Raw genomic sequence first — 20884 nt, forward strand, 5'->3', positions numbered from 1 at the left:
AAACATTCAAAACTATAAGTGAATCTAATTGAACTGAATTGATAATTTGTCATTTTTGATTTAGATTTTTTGGGTCCGTTTGATAATTTTTTTGTTTCTTGTTTCTGTTTTCACTTTTTTAATAAAGAAAAATAGAATTGATGTCTTGCCTCCAACACCCATAGATACCAGAATGATAAAACAAACTTTTTATTTACGTTGGAACAAATTATAAATAGGAATCAGAAAAATAAATTGTTTATATTGTTTTCAAAACTTCTATACTATTTTAAAAATATTTTTAAAAAATAAGAAACAAAAAATATAAATAGTTGTTAAATGCTTAGATAAACGAGAAATTTTTATAAAGCAACTTAAAGGCAATAGAGGCATAAATTCAGGTTCTTCTAGAAAGGTCCTAAAAACAAGAACTTCCAAAAGCAGCCAGCTGTATCATCTCCGCATCCAACTGTTCACCATGCACCCCCTTCCTTAGCCAAACCCTAGCTTTTCTTTTATTATTATTATTATATTTTTCTCTCTACATTTTGTCAACCAAATATATTTTCATCCCCATGTAATTTAATCTTCTTTTTTTATACCCATTGTTGTTTAGGTAAATTTTGTAAGGATAACTTTGTAGTCCAAGTTCGAGGTTTTAATTTTATCCCATAGTATTAATTATAAATAAAATAAAAAAGGGTTAGAACGAGTTACATGATTGAATTTGAAAAAAAAAAAGCAAACAAAAATTAAAAAATTGAATAGGTAGTTAATTTAATATGACGTACTCTTTTTGGGAAAGTATTTCACTTTTGTGATTTAGAACTAAACTTTGATATGTCAATTTGATTGGATAGGATTTTTTTCCTAATAAATTCTTGTTTTTATGACTATATTAGATAATTATTTTAGCTAGATTTCACCTTCATGATAAATTTTATATTATTTTAATTGTTAATTATATGGTTAGATGTCAATCAGACTATAATCCAATTTTATATCATTTTAATTGTTTAATTTTATCATTAGATTATCAATCTGAGTATAGTTCTAAATGGGTCGAAGTATATTTTTTTAACTATATATTCTTTTTAGTACTAGATATTTATATTTTCAAATCTTTATCTTTAATTTGCCGTGTAAAAAAAAATTATATCATCCCATTACGTGAGTTTCAAGCTATGTTTGCATTTAAAAATAACTGGCTATTTTATTGACAAAGAAAGTCAAAATATATGGATTGAATTATTTATAATTTTATTTCTTTTCAAACAAAAGGAATTTTTGTTTAATTTTTGTTCCTCGTTATCGATGAGTGAGTTCTTGATATCTCGTAATAACTTCCATTACAATATTGAAAAATAGTGGGAATGCCTGATTTCACGCCAACAAGATTTTGGGATAAAATAATATTTTTTAGATAATTGTTTATAAATATAGTTTTTTTTTTCCTTCTTGGACGACATGTAGGATGAGATTTGAACACACATTGATATTTAACTAGACTCAAATCGGCTTATAAATATATCTTTTCTCCTTTCTGATCATTTTAATTTTAGAGATATTTACTTAAATAGCATAAAATATATAAATGTTTTTAAATATGCTATACATTTTGAAATTAAACCCTAAACACACTAAAAAAATCTAGCTAGGGTGATATTTGAAAAAAAATAAAAAATTGTGACGTTTTTAAAATATATATTAAATTTATACAATAGATTAAACTTTCTCTAAATTTTTTTAATAAGATATATAATTTATCAACTTCAACATATTATAACAAAGAAAGACAGCGAATCAATACATTATATATGTCAATTACACTGAATACATAGTTAAATTCAAAGAAAGAGAGTGGGTGAGAAAGAGGGATTGACATTTATTTTAATATTTAAGTAATAGACTTAATAACCTAAGGTTATTATAATTAAAAACAATGGTTTAAAAATGTCATTGAAACATTTTAAAGTTGAAAAATTACATAGAGGCAACTTATAGAGTTTACAAATTAAACTTGTAAGATAATTAAAATTATAATTTTAGTCTGAACTTTGAGGATGATGTTTAATAAATTCTTAAATTTTTAAAAAGTGTTTAATATATTCATAAATTAATAGGACCCTGAATGAGAGTGTCTAAGGATTCATACATTTTTAATTTTATTTCTAATATATATCTAACCTCTTAAACATTGTTTAAACTTCTATTAGATGTAAAATTTAATCTAGAATCAAATAGTGTATAAACTTTTAATTTTGTGACTAATAGATTCATGAATCTTAAAAAATGTTTAGTAAATTAAAAATATGTTAAACACGAAATTAAGAGGGGAAGATTTATTAAACACAAGATTAAAAGTTAAAAAACTTAATAGATATTTTATATTTTATAAAACTTAAAAGCACTTATTGACTTTTAAATATAAAATTAAAATTTTAATATCTTGTAATTAAACCTATGAAGTAATATAAAATAGAATTAGAATTTGAGGGGAAAGAAAACTTTTTGGTCCGCTCGTGGAAAGAGTGGGGGCGTGCTCGTGAAAACTGACAGTTTCGTATATTTGTCATTTGATGGAAAAATTCTCAGTGGGCTCTCAAAAGCTTCATCTCCTCCAATCCTCAGAACGACTTGCCAACTGAGCAAAGACTTCTCCATTCCCATTTCTCCTCTCCGCGTTTTTTTCCCTCTCTGATTCTGAGCTTAAAACCCAACAGCCCAGAATCAGCTTTTTCTGAAGGAATCCACGACCATGGCTGTTCCCATTTTCAGATTACCCTCTAACCTCCCTCTTCTCGCCATTTTTCTGGCCTTCTCCAGCCTCTTTACTTCAACAGGTTCGCTTCTTCTTCTTTTTCTTCCTCTTCTTGTTTCTGGGTTTTTTCTTCCTCTTTTTGTCTCAATGGGTGTCGTCTGTTAGTTTGTGAGATTAATTGTCTCTATTCAAAAGAATCGCTCTTTGTTTTGCTTGGTTTTGTGACTGATCGGTTCCTCCTTCGTTGAATTTGATGAATGACGAAATGACAGTTTTCCCCATTGGCTACTTCGAGTTTCAGGGGCTCATTTCTCTCGTTTTCTTTGATTTTTTGATCGTATTGGGTCTTTTTCTGGGGCGTGGACTGCAGTTTTGGTTCTTCTTTCTTGAACTTTCAAATGGGTGGTTGAGATTTTTCGGGTTTAATGCACTATACTCTCTGCATCCACGAGACTTTGGAGAAATCCCCTGTTTCTTCTTTATTCTGAGAGTAAAATTTTTCTTTTATTATGTTGGGTTAATTTATGAGAAGAATTTGAGAGTAAAAGTTGAAAAGGAGTGCCTAAAGAATGGATAAGAAATGATGTTTACCTAACGTTGTTAGATGTTATAATCTTGAGGCTACTAATTCTGTACATGGACCATATTGCTTTTGCTTTGTGGCTTATTATTTTTAATCATTACTATTTGATTATTAACTTCCAAATGCTGTTTGATCTTCAAGGTTGATGCTGATTTATGCTTCACCTTTTTCTGTTTTTTTTCCTTATTTCATTTTCAGTGGCATATGATCCACTTGATCCAAATGGAAACATTACTGTCAAATGGGATGTTATTAGCTGGACTGCTGATGGCTATATTGTAAGTATTAATGCTATCACTGTGGCCGCCTAGGATTTTATATCATACGAGTTCTCTTGGCAACCAAATATAGTACAGTCAAGTTGTCAACTTGTGAGATTAGTCAAGGTGTACGTAAACTGGTTAAACACTCACAAATATCAAATAAATAAGTACGAGCGTGCAATAGCCCTTTCGGACGAAGAGTTTGTCTATGGAAACGAGCGGTTTTGGAGGATATTTCTTAATTTCTGTATAAAAACAGAAAGGGATTGAGGTGTTGTCATGGTGTGCACGTAAGAGAGGACATCTCGCTTTCGTTTTTCAAAACATGGATGATAGTAATAGGAATGTTGCTACGTTTTCACTTTTCACATATTAAACTCATATTTATGAATGTGTAGGCTGTCGTTACGTTGTATAATTTCCAACAGTATCGGCATATTCAAGCACCGGGGTGGTCTCTGCAATGGAAATGGGCAAAGAAAGAGGTAATATGGAGCGCAATGGGAGGCCAAGCAACAGAGCAAGGTGATTGCTCCAGATATAAAGGGAACATTCCCCATTGCTGCAAGAGGGATCCAACCATTGTCGATCTATTGCCTGGAACTCCTTATAACCAGCAGATTGCGAATTGCTGCAAAGGTGGAGTTCTCAACTCCTGGGTGCAAGATCCAGCCTCTGCAGTGAGCTCATTTCAGCTCAGTGTTGGTGCAGCTGGAACCTCGAATAAAACTGTCCGACTACCTAAGAACTTCACCTTAAAAGCACCCGGGCCTGGTTATACTTGTGGGCCTGCAAAAATTGTTAAACCTACCAAATTCATTTCCCCCGACAAACGGAGAGTTACGCAGGCCTTGAGTAAGTAAAGAATTGAGAGTTATTTACCTGTGCTATGTCTTGTTTCTATGTTTTTGTTCAAGCTTCTCTGCAATTCAATACCTTTCTTCTGATACTTTGGTTGAAATCCTTCTTATTTGCAGTGACATGGAATGTTACGTGCACATATTCACAATTTCTGGCCCAAAAAACTCCCTCTTGCTGTATCTCGCTCTCGTCGTTCTACAACGACACCATTGTTTCTTGTCCAAAATGTTCCTGTGGCTGCCGAAGCAACATGTCCGAATCTGGAAGTTGTGTCGAGTAAGTTCACTGCTGCCTCATATGAAGTAATAAGCTAATATAATGTGGACTAATGCTGACGTGCTTTTCTGCAGGGCAAATTTTCCACATTTAGCCTCTGTTGTTACTGGTTCTAGTTCTAGTAAGAACAATTTGGCACCTCTGGTTCAGTGTACTGCCCATATGTGCCCAATTCGAGTTCACTGGCATGTGAAGCTTAACTATAAGGAGTACTGGCGCGTGAAGATCACAATTACAAACTTCAACTACAGGATGAACTATACAAATTGGAACTTAGTTGTCCAACATCCCAACTTCCATAATCTAACGCAGATTTTCAGCTTCAACTACCAGTCAATCAACCCCTACGGAAAAATAAGTAGGATACATTCTCTTTTTATCTCTTATGATCCAAACATCTTTTCCGTTGCTGTTCCTTCTTTGAAATTTGAATACATGTATCATAAAAATATGTGGATTTCCAACAGATGACACTGCAATCCTGTGGGGAGTCAAGTTCTACAATGATCTCCTGATGCAAGCAGGCCCTCTAGGGAATGTGCAGACTGAGCTACTTTTCCGAAAGGATCAATCGATTTTCACGTTTGATAAAGGCTGGGCTTTCCCTCGAAGGATCTACTTCAACGGCGATAACTGTGTCATGCCGCCTCCAGATGCCTATCCCTGGTTACCAAATGCAGGTTCTAAGCGAGGTGTCTCGTTGTTCACTAACCTATTGTTGATGTCCTTGACTCTCCTGTCCTTTCACTATTCATTTGCATAACGCTTTCCCTGGATACTCGAGTCATTCTGAAGTTTTGAAGTGGATCAGTCTGGCCCTTATGATAATTCAAAGAACCGACAAATCCCATGGATATGGATGATGACATTTAACTACTAAGATGGTTGTTTGTGTTTCAGCTGAACACTGATGATTGAATTCTCTTTGTAAATGTTGTATTATATTACAGAATGTATCAACTTTCTAATATTTCCATGTCCGTGTTGAGATACTGTTTAACGGTGGGAACTCTGAACATTTATACATAGCCATTGTTACCAGTAAATGTGTTCTTTTCCCTTTTTTTTTTTTTTTGCTTATCATCTTCCATGAAAGATCATATTGAAGGTTGCGGTATTTTGTGAACAGAAAAAGTAGATTACAGGAAAGGGCAGCTTCTGAGGTTCAGTAACTTTGAAGAGTTTTCTGTAAATTCTTCATTCATATGGCATTCTCCATTTTGTTCCTTCTGAAAGAATGTTTTGAGTTCTTTTTTACCTGTGATTTTGTTCCTATATGTCAAAAATATGGACCTGGTCACTGAAAAATTACACTACATTTTCTCTTCATATGTAAGTTTGAATTCTAGTAGGAGAGTCAGCAAATAGTTTGCAGTAGGAGGAGCAGCAGCAAAGTGATTGAAGTTGAGAGTGCAACGAGCTTTTGGCGGGCGGTGTTGGGCAGGAATGGGTATGCATCGGGTGGCGGAAGCATGCACTCGTCGCCATTGAAGTAAACTTTCCGAGGAAATGCCCATCCCTGCTTGAAGGTAAAGGTGTTCTGGTCCTTGCGAAGCAACACCTCCGACTGTACATTCCCGAATGGCCCCGCTTCCATCAGAAGGTCGTTGTAAAACTTCATCCCGTAAAACATTCCCGTGTCATCTGTGTATATCAGGAGAACCAACCGGTGATTTAGCTCTCCTCTTTCGGTGAATATGTTGGAGAAAGAACCATGAGAAGAAAATAATTTCAGAGTTTGATGTTTTTACTTACTGATTGATTCATAGGGAACAAGAGGTTTGTAATCGAAGCTGAAAACTTGGGTAACATTATTCAGATTCGGATGCTGGACAACGAGGGACCAAAGTGAGTAGTTCATCCTGTAGTTGAAGTTCGTGATGGCGATCTTCACTCGCCAGTAGTCCTTGTAATTGAGCTTCACATGCCAGTGAACTCGAACTGGGCACATATGATGTGTGCATTGCAGCAACGGGGTGTTATCTTTCCTTGGTGTATTGACTCCAGCCAGCTTAAGAATCTTAGAATCACCCCTGTAGTCATGATTCAAATCTCTCATCAGTAACAGCAACGTTATTTAAATAGAACGAAACCGAAATGCGGTGGCCTTACTTGACGCAGCTGTTCTTGTTCTGGCAACCACAGGCGCAAGAAGGACAAGACGTGATCGTGTCGTTATAGAAAGACGAGAAAGAAACACAGCAACTTGGGTTCTTTCTAGCCAGAAACTGAGAGTAAGTGCAGGTCACATTCCAAGTCACTGCACAAAAAGGGAAGAAAGATGACCAAATTACAGCCTTGAATTGATGAAATGAAGATGAGGACTGCAACAGACATGGATCTTACTCAGAGCCTGAGTTTTGCGGCGGCGGTCGGGCGTGAGGAAGGTAGTGGAAGGCACAACCTTTGCAGGGCCACAAGTGTATCCGGGCCCGGGACCGAGCAGAGTGAAGTTCTTGGGGAGTTTGACAGTCTTGTTTGAAGCACCTGCTTGGCCAACACTGAGCTGAAAGGCTGAAACAGCAGCCTGAGGGTCTTGTCCCCAAGCAGCCACAACCCCACCTTTGCAGCAGTTTGTAAACTGTTGGTTGTAAGGAACTCCAGGCATCAAATCCACCACAGTTGGGTTTTTCTTACAACAATGAGGAATGTTTCCCTTGAACTTAGAGCAGTCGCCTTGCTCCGTCGCCTGCGCCCCGACCATCGACCATATCACTTCCTTCTTCGCCCATGTCCACCCCATTGTCCACCCGGGGCTCATTATGTGCCGGTACGTTTGGAAGTTGTTTAATGTCACGACGGCCTGAAAAATCATGAGACATTTAGTTGATATAGAATTGTATCGTTAAGTCATCACTAAATCCAAAAACTTACCACATAGCCGTCGGGCGTCCATGACATGACATCCCATTTGACAGTAATGTTCCCATTCGGATCCAACGGATCGTATGCATCTGCAATCAAAAGAACAAGAAGATCAATCTCCAGAAGCCACCCCATAAGAAGTTCAAAATGACCATTACAAGAAAAAGCTCACCTCCAAGAGAAAAGATGACGAAAAAGATGACAGCCAAAACGAACAACGTCCTCATGGTCAGTTCAATTGGAGCCAATGTCGGCCGACAAGTCGAGCCAACGAGTTCTCCCGGGCAGTGGAGGAAGAAAATGAAGGAGGAGGAGGATACCAAAAGGGTGTTGTTGAAAGCTTTATATAAGATTATGGATTTTTCTTTTTCATTTTTTGTTGTTGTTCTGTTTAGTTCCCATAACGTGAAGCAAGGGCTAGGTGAGAGAAATGGCGGGAGATCCGAAGAGTGAGAAGTTAACATCTCAACGGTTCAAAGGTTGAAGATGAAGACGACAGGTAATGGAATGGCCATGCCTTAGGCGTGGAAGTTACTCAAATGCCCCTGTGGGTTCTTAGCGTTTGTTAATTCTCATGTATAAAGAAATTTCATCTACCATTTAAATATGGATACCATAATTTTATGGAAACATCGAGGTAAATATCGATAAAAAATGCGAATATTTCTAAAGAAATTATAACAAATATTTAAAATAACAAATAAGGATTTCACTCTTTTTTTAATAAGTAGATATTAAATGATTAATATTAATATCATGTCATATTAGTGATAATTTTTATATTTTGTCAAATTTTATGTAATATTATAGAAATTCCAATTTACGCCCCATGTCAATGTCAAATCTATGAATATACGGAAATAATGATGGAAATGTTGACATATTGGTGCAAATGTAATACTCTACCTACCATATGCTTGACTTCCATAAAAACATTTTATCTAAGTATGGAAAAATAATGACAAATTACCTTTTAAAAAAAAGTTATTTTAAGTATATAGTTTCTTAAAAATCCCATTATACAACGAATTAATTTTTTAAATGTTGTTTGAGATTACGTGCCAATCTAGTTTAATTTAGATAAAATATAAGAAAAATAACAACTAAAAACAAAACACAAATATAGGAAAAATTAGAACACATATATGAAATTACAATTAATCAATCTATATGTTAATTAGTAATTTCTATGATATAGTTCATATTGCTCGATTATTACTAAAGTTAATCAATGATTAAGTAAAAAAAATAATGCAATAAATTATAATTACTTTTTGTTAAAAAGTACTATATATTGTATAATTGCTTTTATAAGAAAATAGATTCCTATATATTTCGGAAAATAATGCTACTCATCTACTCATTCAAAATTTCCTAAATAATGGTGATTACTCATTGAAGTTGATTATTATTATTTATAATAATTTGTAGTTAATTTTCCAAATCGTTATTTTTAAAAATAATTTTATAGGATTCAAATTTTCCAATTGTGATTATATACATGAGTATGAGATGCTTTTTTTGGGTTACCATTTACCCAAAAAAGAGATTAATTAAAATTAAAATAGTGAAGAGAGAGAAAGAGAAGCAAGGCAAGTTTCTTGAATCTTCTAACAAAATTTGGATGAGTTTGAAAGAAGCAAACAGTTGGGGGAAGAAAAAGTAGAGAGAAATACACCAAACTCTCTGCATTTGGCAGACTTCTCATCAATCGCTTCAATGCTAATATTTCTCCTTTGCAATCCTTTGTTTTCTTTTCAAGCCTGCCTTTGCCTTTGCCTTTGCCTTTGCCTTTTCATGTACATAGTTTGATTTTGATGCCATAAAAATACACCAAAGGTTTTTTTACTTTTCCACCATTTCTACTCTACAATGTCTCTGAGTCTAGATACGACATCTAGTGGCCTTGATATATTACTCTGTGCATTCCCAATAAGTTATTGTTGTTAGATTTGTGAGGTGATTGCCAACAAAGTGGCCTTGATATATTACTCTGTGCATTCCCAATAAGTTATTGTTGTTGGATTTGTGAGGTGATTGCCAACAAAGTCTCACATTGACTAGGGAAAGGAATGATCATAGGTATATAAGATAGGATAATTATCTCAATTTATATGAGACCTTTTAGGTAAAACCAAAAGCAAATCCGTGAGAGTTATGCTCCAAGCAGACAATATCATACCATTGTGGAGATACATGGGGTACGAGGAATACCGTTGTCCTTAGCAATTGTATACGCTACCGATTGTCTTTGTAACAAGAAAGCAAGACTTTGAATGTTTGATCTTTAGAGAAATAAGTAATACCTTGACTAATTAAGATATACTCAGGTGAGTCGTACTTATATCTATATATTGTCTTGAGTTGCATTTGAGATTACGTTGAAAATTGTCTCAACAAAACCAATACAAATTCTTTTTACATATTTTGTATGTACTCAATCACACGCTTTTTAAGCAATTTTTTTAGGAGGTATTCCAGTATAGAATTACTTCAAGTCAAGTAAGTTATGGTTAACTTTGGAGTTCTTAGAGTCACAAGTTCTTTTAAACCTTTTGCATTGTTGTGCTTTCACAACCTCTCTTATTTTGATGTGATATCGATCTGATGTGATATCGATTAATTCATGTATCTCTTCTCTTAGAATTTTATGAGATACTTCTTACGTTGATGGCCAAGTACCAAATGATCATTACTCACCTCTTCAACCTTGAGATCACATGCCCACCAATTTTGCTTATAGTTTGTCCCCAAACAAGTAAGAAAAGTCCCACGTCTCTAATATTATTTGGAATTTGAGTTTAGCACCTAACAACCTCGACATTCTCCTAAATCTTCCGTGTATAGAGACATAATTGTTGTCCTAATTAAACTACTTTTGAAATGGAAGCTTATATGATCTATCAAACAAGTTAATCCTTTTCAACATAAAAACTATGTGAGTGAGAATAAAGCATCGCGTAAGAACTTGTGTGGTTTGTAGAAATAACTTTCGTTTTTTAAAGTAGTTCAAAGGAGTAATAGCACGTCTTAGTCCTCGAGGAATGCCTTGACCCTTAGGTATAAGTAAATACAAAATTTCAAACACCACTGTTGGGCACTTCAAACAGATCTGATAGAAATGGAAAGATAATTAAGTGCTGCAAAAGAAATTTGATAGAAATCAAATGAGAGTGATTGAGCAACCAATTGAAGGGAAAACTCTAGTTTCTTCTGATTGAAATGGACTTCTTCCCAAAATCTTTGAAACTTTGCTAATTAATTTATGTTTTCTACTCATGTTGGATTTTGGTGAAAGAGAAAGGAAGAAATCTAGACCCTTCTTGGAACCAGTTTTTTATGAGCATAAAACAAGTTTTGGTAGGTTTAGAGCCACCAAATATTTTCCAGTCCAACTGATCATGTTCATCTTCCTTAATCACAAAACTAAACTGAAGATTTTAATTGTAAATATATGAATAATGTATCTATCAAGCTTTTAAGGTTCAATGTTTTGGCTTCCTAGTTTCGTAATACGTCACTTAACGTCAATAGATAATTTTATTTAAAGTTTTGATCTTAAAAATAATAGGGTGTGTTTTTAGTTGCATTGGTGATCTAAAGAGCATAAATTTAAAAACAAGTGTTTCAATGACAAATAGAATTAATATTAATATTAACCCATATTTATTGAGTTCATGGATTTAATAAATCTGAAAACGAGAAACGAAATAGGTAGATCTTAATCAAAGTCCCAACTTTTTCAGTTTTACCCCTAATTTATAAATATAGCAAGTTTAAATCTCAAACCCCTCTTCTATCGTTTAAGTCCCATATCATTTCGGATGCTACTTGACACATGATACCTAATTTACACATCAACAAAAAAATTGATCGGTCCATCAGCAAAATCACTTTCTTCCCAATGACATATTCAAGTGCATGTGTCACCTAATTTACACATCAACAAAAAAATTGATCGGTCCATCAACAAAATCACTTTCTTCCAAATGACATATTCAAGTGGCATGCATACGTGACCAAATATATAAACAAAACACTAATATAATGACACAAATCAACTTTTTGTTAACAAAATTTAATAGATTTTTTTAGAGTAAAATTGAGAATTTTAATGCGACATTTAATAACCATTTTATTTTATTTTATATGTTTTGAAAGTTAAGTTGGTTTCTTTAGACTTTATTTGATCGGTTACTCACATCTCTTTCAAACCCATTTAAATTTTTAGTTAAATTTGAAAAACAAAAACAAGATTTTTAAACTTCTTTCTTCATTTTTTTTTTCTTTTAGTTTTTAAAATTTACCTTAGACTTCGAAATCGTTTTTAAAGAGTTTGATAACAAAACATAGAAACAGAAGTGATGTTATGCACTAAAAGATAAAGAATTAAATTGAGAAAACCCTACAAAATTAGAGGCTATTTAATATATTTAAGCTTACAAAAATGAACAAAATATAAAGTTTTTATTTAACAAAAAAAACTAACTAATAAACTATTTTCTTCAAATAATGTTCAAGTATAATGGATTTATTATATAAACTTCTACTAATTTTTATTTTAGTCCTTATTATACATTGGTTTGTCAAAGATTTCTAAAAGTTCAATTTTGATTCTTTCAATTAACATAGAAAATAGATAAAAATTTCAGGACCAAAATGCAAAAATTCCAAAAACAAAGATGGGGTAAAAGTAAAGGCCTAAGTTTTTGGTTGACTTATCCTTTATTAAAAAAATAGAGAATATATAAATATCAAGATGATGATGATATTTTTATTATTTTCTAAACGCAACTATTAACATCTCTACAAAAATTCTAAGATACATGAATTTAAATATTTGAAAAAATCAAAGTTTTGAATATATAATTATCAAATTGTAACAGAAAAGATGAAGAAGAGAAGGAAAAATAACCAAACAAGTAAAGAAAAGAGATAATAAACACAAGAATTTTAGTTCTAATTTCCAATAACCTCCATCATACATCTTATCCATTCAAATAAAACGACGCCGTGGAGCATTCAAGTTTGTCTGAAAAAAAAATGGTTTTCTAATACAACTTTCATGGGAATGTTGACATTTGGCAGAGACTTTCATTTAAAAGCCAAGTCCACACAATATCCCCAAAACATCATCATTTTGAACCATTTTCTTAAAAATATAATTTTTTTAAATATTCGTAAATGTACAGGTAAATTTTTTTTTTTTTTTGAGATATGTCCAGGTAAATTTATGCACACCTCAACTCATTTCACACGAACTTAAAAATATAATATTATTTGTTTCAGTTTTTTTTTCCTTACATGTAACATTTTTTAATTATACCTTTATCGTTAATAAATATATTTTTTTTTTATAAATTAATAAATATTAGAATTGGTTGATAATAAATTTATATAACATTGATATTTATGAATTAAACATAAATTTAGAGACTCCTCTAAATTTGTAAGAGGTTGATAAAAATTTCCATTTTTTCTTCCTATACGTGATTTGATTTTTTTTTTCTAGATTGTTGCCAACTCAATAAGTATTTTACATTCATAAACTTTAATGTTCATGGGCAAAAAAAAGGTACAAATTAAAAATATTGAATGGCAGGGAATTAAATTTGGAAAGAAAAAAAAAAAGAAAGAAAAGACATTCCAACATTGACCAGTAAAACATATATTTAATCTTATTTGTTTCTTTTTTACTTGAAACAAATGTGAATATAAAAAGAAACTTGTAAGGAGTTGACGAGGAGAAATTTAATCAATATTTTAAATATCGATGTCAATAAAAATATCAATAAAATATTGATGTCGAAGAATATCTTTTAAAATGTTAAAAAAATAAAAATAAAAAACTCCTAAAGATATATTTAAATTAACAAATAATATTTTCACGAATTTTTAAATAAGTTAAAAAAATGATTTATATTATTGTTATTATCTATATTATTGATGTTTTGTCATTTCTTTTTTTATAATATTATTGAAAACGTAGATTTACCACTCATGTCAGATCATGGACCCATGTTATTTCCATGTCACGGAAATTTAATACCATAATTTTAACACGTTTTTGAGTGTGAACCAATGATTCGAGAAGACAAAGGAGGAGGGCGTTTGGATGGCAAGAAAATGAAAGAAAATAGAAAAGAAAGTGAGGGAAAAACAGGAGGCTGAGCTGCTGGTTTTTGGAGATGGATGAGGTCAAAGTCGATCAAGTCCACCAACACAGCCCACTGAATTGCAAAATTACAACACAGTTTCCAAATTTCCTTCTGCAATTTCTTGATCTATCTCCAACTCCAATTGCCTATATATAAACACACAGAAACAAATCATCCAATCACACACCCAAATCTGTAAACACTCAGCAAATTAAATCAACTTTTTTCTTTTCTTTTTTTGGTGCAAATTCCCATTTCCATCAACCTTTTTTGGGTTTTCTCATTCACATAATATCTTCCAATGGGACGTTGGATGAAACCAGAGGTACTACTTTTTCTTCCATGCAAACTCTGTTTTTATATTTGTTTTTATAGAGAAATAGGGAGAGCGAGTATTATTTTCTATACAGTTGTGTTTTATAACTGTTTCACAGTTTTATATTTCTTTACCGTTGAGTTGACATTTCAAAATATTCATTATTTTGTTCAATAGTGTCCGAAATTTAATAAATCGAGGGAAAGTTAGACCGATTTCTTGGGGTTGGAGGAGAATATTCAACATAGAAGGTTAAAACCTCGTTTAATGAGTATTTTGTTGTTAGTTTTCTGTTATTAAAAATTATGTGTTTTCTTATAATTTTCTTACCATGTTTTCACTTTCATACGAAAACACTTGCGTTGTTCAAAATTTAACTTAGATTTTGAACACGTTTTAAGAAAGAGGTATAAAAATAAAGAATAATTTTCAAAAATCAGTATAGGTGTGTTGATTTAATCTAAATTTGAGTCTTCCAACTCTTAATTGTATTCTGTACATAAATTCTTTGAAATTTTTTATTTGATATAGAAATTAATCCCAATGCTCAAAATTTGATAAAGAGATGAATATTTGGTATGGTTTTAAATTTTTGGAAAATAAAAAATAAAAAATAAATGGGTTTAATTATTAATATTATGTGATTGAAGGTTTATCCGCTACTGGCGGCCATGGGGTTTGTGACAAGTATGTGCGTATTTCAGCTTACCAGGAACATTCTTCTAAACCCTGACGTCAGGTAATTCCCATTTTTATTCCAATTAAATGTTGACCCAAAAAAAAAAAAAAAATTCTTTTAATTTCATGGAATTGTACTTTTAAACTTGAAAAAAAAAAGGGTTGATTTTTACTTTCTAATATATTTTTTATTTGGGTAATCGTTAAAAAAAGAAATTCATATATGCCTTCAATAAATTATAAAACGTATATCTACTAGTTCACAATATTTCAAAGAAAAATGGCAATAGAGTTAGTTTTTTATTTTGTCTAAATTTGTAAGTTTTGGCGTAATTATTCAATTGTTAGTTTTATATGAATGAGTGATTTTTTCTTTAAGGTTATTTACATTATGTTTGGTTAAACTTATCAATTACCTTAAAATTTAATATATGGTAAAAAAGTGTAGCATCTATCTAAATCTACAGTCTAATTTGATGAAATTAAAAGTTTACCGTGAAAATTGTTAAAATTTATAGGGACAAATTCTGATTTTTTTTCTTTGAAATTTTCTTTTTTTAACAAGGTTTCATTTTATGCAAAAGAGTTATTCTTAAATGGAAATAAAAATGCAACTTATTTCATAACTCTTTTTATTCTTCACCAGCATCCTTTTTCTCCCAATATATAGAAAAGGAAAAAGTTAAATTAAAAAATTTAAACATTACTTTGATTAAGTTTTTTTCTTTTTTTCATCTCTAGAAAAGTTAACTTTTTCATTTTGTTTACTAAATAAATGATTACAAAGCTTAATTTTCATGATTGAACTTTATACAATTTTAGGTAGGATCCCACATTATCCGTGTCTTTTTTTCCCCTCAAATGCCCAAAGAGACTAGAGAGAAAATATTTGCCGAATTTTAGAAATACAAAAAAAAAAGTTTTAAAAAGAATTATGTATATATAATTGCATTGAATTTTTGTGTAGAGTGAACAAAACGCAGCGTAGCATGGGAGTTTTGGAGAACGGAGAGGAAGGGGAGAAGTATGCGGAGCATAGGCTCCGGCGGTTCCTCCGAACCCGACCGCCCGAAATCATGCCCACTATTAACCACTTTTTCTCCCAAGACAAATAAAATTTTCCAATACCATTCTCGTTAATTCTTTTAATCTCGTGTGCCTTTTCTTTTGTATACCCTCTATTGCTACGACGCCGTTTCCTTTTCCTTTCTTTTGACTTGTTGATATTTTATTGTGTTGGTGAGGCATAATAAATAAATATTGATGCGAAGGATGTTTTATATTATTAGTAAATATTAATTATCATTTGTTATAGTTCATATTCCTCAATTTCGTTCAATTAATTAAATATTTATATATATTTGTTTTAGATAGAAGGTTTTGCTGGCCCGTATTCGTTGAACTCTAAATTTTCTTTAGAAAAAAAGTAATATTGATACTATCTTATTATTGGGTATAAATTCACTTATAGTGACATGTCAAATTTAAATTACATTTAACTCAGACAAAAATTTGAAATCTTTTTATCTTTAGACTATGTACATGTCAAGGTTTATTCTTTATTAATAAATTTTGTAATTTTTTAAAGATATAAAGGAAGGCCATGTTTTTACTAAAGTAATTATACTGTTGCTATATTAATTTATGTATAAAAGTACTATTATTATAAGCATTTATTTTAAAAGTACTCTCAAGCACTATACAAATTCTGAAGATTATTTTTCTATAAGCTAAACGGTAATTTTCGCTCTTCCAAAAAGTCATCTCAAATTAAGACTGTTCAAATAACTCAACAACTCGAAAAATCCAAACAACCTAAATTAGGTTGGATTGATCGTTTAAGACACACATGGATAATGTATAAATATCCTACTTCTAAAAAGGTATTTACATAAATAGTAAAAAATAAATATGTATTTTTAAATAGAGTAGAAAGTTTCACTGATATAATCCAAATATAATGTTAACCACACTAAAGAAAAGGTTATGCTTATGCTATAATTTTTTATTTAACCAATCTACACTACAATCTATGTCCATTCTCCAAGCACCTTCATAGAGTAGTAAAGTTCAATTGCAATTGGCATATATCTCTAACCAAGAGGTTGTGAATTCGATCCCCCTTCCCCACATGTCGTATTACAAAAAAAAAACATATAAATTGAAAAGAAAAATAAGCTTTGAAATGGTAGGTAACAATTAGACCAAAGATACAACGAATGTATATGTATAAATTGAAAATAATCTCTTTTAGTTCAAAATAACCAACATGGGTGGTTCATTTTGGGCCAAAGGAAACTAAGCTAAATAAAAAATAAAAAAATTAGAGGGAGAATCAGTTCAAACCCAGGATAACCACCTACTTAGGAATTAATTTCCTATGTATTTTCTTGACAATCAAACTTAATAGGGTCAATTGTCAAACCGAACATAGCTCAAGTAGTTAAGGCATCTATCTCTAACCAAAAGGTCATGAGTTCGAATCTTCACCCTTACCTATGAATGAGCGTAGCGCACAAGGAAGATTCAGGACAGTAAACTTAGCTCTTACAAAATATAGATAAAACATTCAACAGTTACAAAAACGATGTGAAATGTTTTGTCCAAAGCTTATGTTGGTTTCCTCTTTTTGTAGCAAAATTTGCACTTGTAGGGGAAGATAAGAGACCGACCTATTCATTGATACATGTGTTATAGTGCGCTCCTATATGCTAGTAAAATTATATTACAAATTTAGTCTTAGAAACTTTCATGATGGTTTATATCTAGTTATTGAATTTTAAAAAGTTTCAATGGTGTTGAATGAATTTTTTACTTTAATTTGAGCTATTAACATTTCAAAATGTTGATATAACATGCAAAATGAAATAATTTCCATACAATTATCAGTTAAGTAAAAAAAGACTAATACTTTTTTTTTCTTACAACATGTTGGGGAGGGGATTCGAACTCACATATATGTCATTAAGTTATACTCGCTTCGACGAAAAGAAAAAACGACGACTAAATTGATCAAACCTAGTAAGTAAATTAAAAAAAAATGTATGGTACAAAAAAATGTATGGTACTTTTTTTACTTTGATATTTTGAAAAGATCTCATCACATCTTCATTCATCATATTCACCAATGGTTTTTACAAACATATAAACTATAAAGAGTTCGCCTCGACAGGGACTCATTACATAATATACCAAGTTTTAAAGTTCATAAAGTTTTTAAAATTTTAAGGCAGCTCATTTAGTAATATTTTGATTTTTTGTCTCTTATTTCTGGATTTCGATTTTTGAAAAACACGAGGAGTTTAGTAACTATTTCTATTTTTCATTTTCTTATTTAAGAAAATATTTTCAAAATTGTATTCTACAATTTTAGAAGCAACAAAGATCAAATTTCTTGTTATTTCTATTTCCAATTCTTCTTAAAACATAAACAAAATATTATTACTCATAAATACATAATAAATATTTAAAATGAAATATAACATAAAAATTTTGAATATCTTGATTTTGAAATAATGATTTTCATATAAAATTATTCTTTTTTTTTATTTAAAATTTTAGAAAACAAATTTCTATGTTCTCTCTGTTCAATGAAAAAATAACAAGAAAAAAAATTATCAAACTTAATTCTACTTTTATTGATTATAAAAACAAAAAACAAGAAACCATTACCAAACTCATACTCACATTTAGTTTCCATATCGACTTCTTACAATATTACGAATGTGGTCGATAGCTTATATACGAATGAAAAAAGAGATTCGTAGTTTATCTAAATCTAATGCAACTGGTTAAGTACCTGCATCCGACTAAATACGGTGAGTTCGAATTTCTACCCCTATGGTAAAATAGATAAAGAAAATAAAAAGAGAGGGATTAGTAGCTTCAAATTTCTTCCAAAATTAATTGCAAGATTTAAGGCTTAAGCTACGAATAATCTTTTGACTTTTTTAGTCAACTCAAATGGGAATGTGAAGCACCATCCCCATACACGTGTGTGTTCCTGTTCCCGCACGTATTTTCTCTCTCTCTAGATCTATATCTCTCTTCCCTTATTATAAATTTCCAAGTTTATGTTCCCTAGTTTGTAACTCATAATTAAACTAATAAATGCTTTAATAAAGCACCAACTTAATTGTTATTAAACATTTTAGTTCAATTTGACCCTAAATGGAACTGAAGATTTTTGTTGAAACCAAAAATCAAACAATAGACATCGTTCAAATATTAAGAAAAGTATAAATGGTGAAATAGAGATTCAAAACTTTTTACTTTGAAAAATAGCATGATGTCTCTTAACAATTGAATTAAGCTTATTATGTTGGTAATATTGATATATTTTGATAAGCAACATTTTTTTTTTAATAAAAGCATAAATTTTGGTACCTTATATTGATCTATATATAGATTTTTGGTGATATAGATATATTTTAGTACAATAAACAGTGTGGAATATAAGTTGTGGAAGGCAAAGATAATTGGTGTCTTATTCACTAGCCATTAGATTTTGATGATATTGTTATTAATATTATCAATATTATTATTGATATTTTCATATTTAGTGGAACAAAATTTAGAATAATTTGTTGGATAATTCATGAATGAGATTTTTTTTTTAAATATCCATGAATGACCTTTATGTTATCACACAAGTTGTATCAGTCAATTAATTTTTTAATATGAAAAATAATAAATGCCTATATATCTAAATAAATTTAGGTATCACGAATAACAAGATTTAGTTTAGAATGCAATATGAATATGATGAATTGAAAAAAAAATACAAGTCAATGAATCATGAGAATTGGTTAAAATATATTTAGAACCGTAACTTGATTTTTATAATGTTTTGTTCTTTATACTATTTTTTAGAATCGAACCATAAGAGTTGATAAAATAGTAAAAGTTATATATATATATATATATATATATATTTTTTTTTTTTTTTATTATCGTAAGCTTCATTCATTCATATTTCAAATTTAAATTGTTTTTTAATTAATTTTTAATAAAAATTTTAATTTAATAACTTTAATTGCTACATTTATTTTTGAATGAACTAAAACCATGTTTTAACCCATATATTTATATTAAAAAAAAACATTCCATAGATTTTTATTTTTATCAAAATGGGTGTGAGCATTGCAATCTTTTGGAATTGTACCAAATTATGCAATCATCATACTTGAAACTTAAATGTGATAACCAGAAAATTATGAATATATATATATATTTTTTAGAATACAGAAAATTATGAATATTTTAGGCTTCTTTTACAAAAATTGTATTTTTTGTGTTTTTTTTGTCTAATAATAGATATGGTAGTTAGTTTCTTATAAGATTAGGAAGCAATCTTAAAAATGGAATATTTTACTTTTCAAATTTGATAAAGATTAAAAAAAAACTAAATAAAGAAAATTTTTTATAACCTTAATTTTTAAAAAATAAAAAATAAAAATCTTATTAAATGGCAACAAAGGTTAAAATGAGACCTTATCCAAAAATTGTAATCAAACATTTTTGTCAGTATGTTATATTCTCATTTTTATTTATTTTTTTGAAATGAATAGAAATATTTGGTCTCTATATTTTAAATTTAATATTTTTTAAATTTATGAGTTTCTAATTCTGTATCTTACACATCATTAATTTATTAGACATTTTTTCAAATTCAATACAGCAGTGAAAGGAGGAGTCCTACGTTCAAAAAATTCAATTTTGAGTTTAATAAATTTATGAATTTTTAAAAATATCAAATAAATCAAAGAACTCAAACACAAAATTAAAAGTTCATAATCTCTTTCCAGGTTAAAAAACTAGATACAAAATCAAAAGTTTAGAAATTCAGGACGTGTTTGGTAGTTCTAGTTTCTTATTTTTTGTTTCCCATTTCTTAATAAATAAAAATAGATACCAGTTTCTTGTTTCTTATTCTTATTTTACTAGAAAATAAAAAAAAATGAAACATGTTTTGTAACCATGTCGTTTTCAAAAAATTTTAAATTAAAAATAGTAAATTTTTCATATGAAAATGATTTTTTAAATTAAAATATTCAAAATCTTGTGTTATATTTATTTGTTAAAAAATATTTATTATACTTTTTATAAATGAGTAGCAATAAAAATAATGCTTTCTGTTTCTGT

At 30.3% G+C, this 20884-nt stretch overlaps 3 protein-coding genes across 4 annotated transcripts; 2 read left to right on the forward strand and 1 right to left on the reverse strand.

Moving 5' to 3' along the window:
- The first annotated feature begins 2522 nt into the window (after positions 1 to 2522).
- LOC111022184 (protein COBRA) lies at positions 2523 to 5769 on the forward strand. 2 transcript variants are annotated; one of them, XM_022299351.2, is made up of 6 exons: positions 2523 to 2822; positions 3522 to 3601; positions 3985 to 4441; positions 4564 to 4723; positions 4798 to 5081; positions 5191 to 5769. In XM_022299351.2, the coding sequence occupies exons 1-6, from the start codon at positions 2738 to 2740 to the stop codon at positions 5484 to 5486; spliced, it is 1362 nt and encodes a 453-aa protein (XP_022155043.1). In that variant the 5' UTR covers positions 2523 to 2737; the 3' UTR covers positions 5487 to 5769. The 2 variants fall into 2 exon arrangements, with proteins under 2 accessions (XP_022155043.1, XP_087983704.1); XM_088127578.1 differs by lacking the exon at positions 3522 to 3601 and having other exon boundaries at positions 2525 to 2822.
- A 123-nt stretch (positions 5770 to 5892) lies between these two features.
- Positions 5893 to 8119, reverse strand: LOC111022185 (COBRA-like protein 4). Its single transcript, XM_022299352.2, has 6 exons — positions 7761 to 8119; positions 7598 to 7677; positions 7070 to 7526; positions 6836 to 6983; positions 6479 to 6756; positions 5893 to 6367 (listed from the first exon to the last, which is right to left on the reverse strand). Exons 1-6 carry the CDS (start codon positions 8050 to 8052, stop codon positions 6081 to 6083), a joined length of 1542 nt encoding a protein of 513 aa, XP_022155044.2. The 5' UTR covers positions 8053 to 8119; the 3' UTR covers positions 5893 to 6080.
- A 5822-nt stretch (positions 8120 to 13941) lies between these two features.
- LOC111022208 (B12D protein) lies at positions 13942 to 16069 on the forward strand. The gene is made up of 3 exons (XM_022299383.2): positions 13942 to 14071; positions 14713 to 14801; positions 15708 to 16069. Exons 1-3 carry the CDS (start codon positions 14048 to 14050, stop codon positions 15853 to 15855), a joined length of 261 nt encoding a protein of 86 aa, XP_022155075.1. The 5' UTR covers positions 13942 to 14047; the 3' UTR covers positions 15856 to 16069.
- The last annotated feature ends 4815 nt before the right edge of the window (positions 16070 to 20884 follow it).

The sequence above is a fragment of the Momordica charantia genome (assembly GCF_013281855.1).
Source record: "Momordica charantia cultivar OHB3-1 chromosome 8 unlocalized genomic scaffold, Mcharantia_2.0 BLBB01000008.1, whole genome shotgun sequence".
NCBI lineage: Eukaryota > Viridiplantae > Streptophyta > Magnoliopsida > Cucurbitales > Cucurbitaceae > Momordica > Momordica charantia.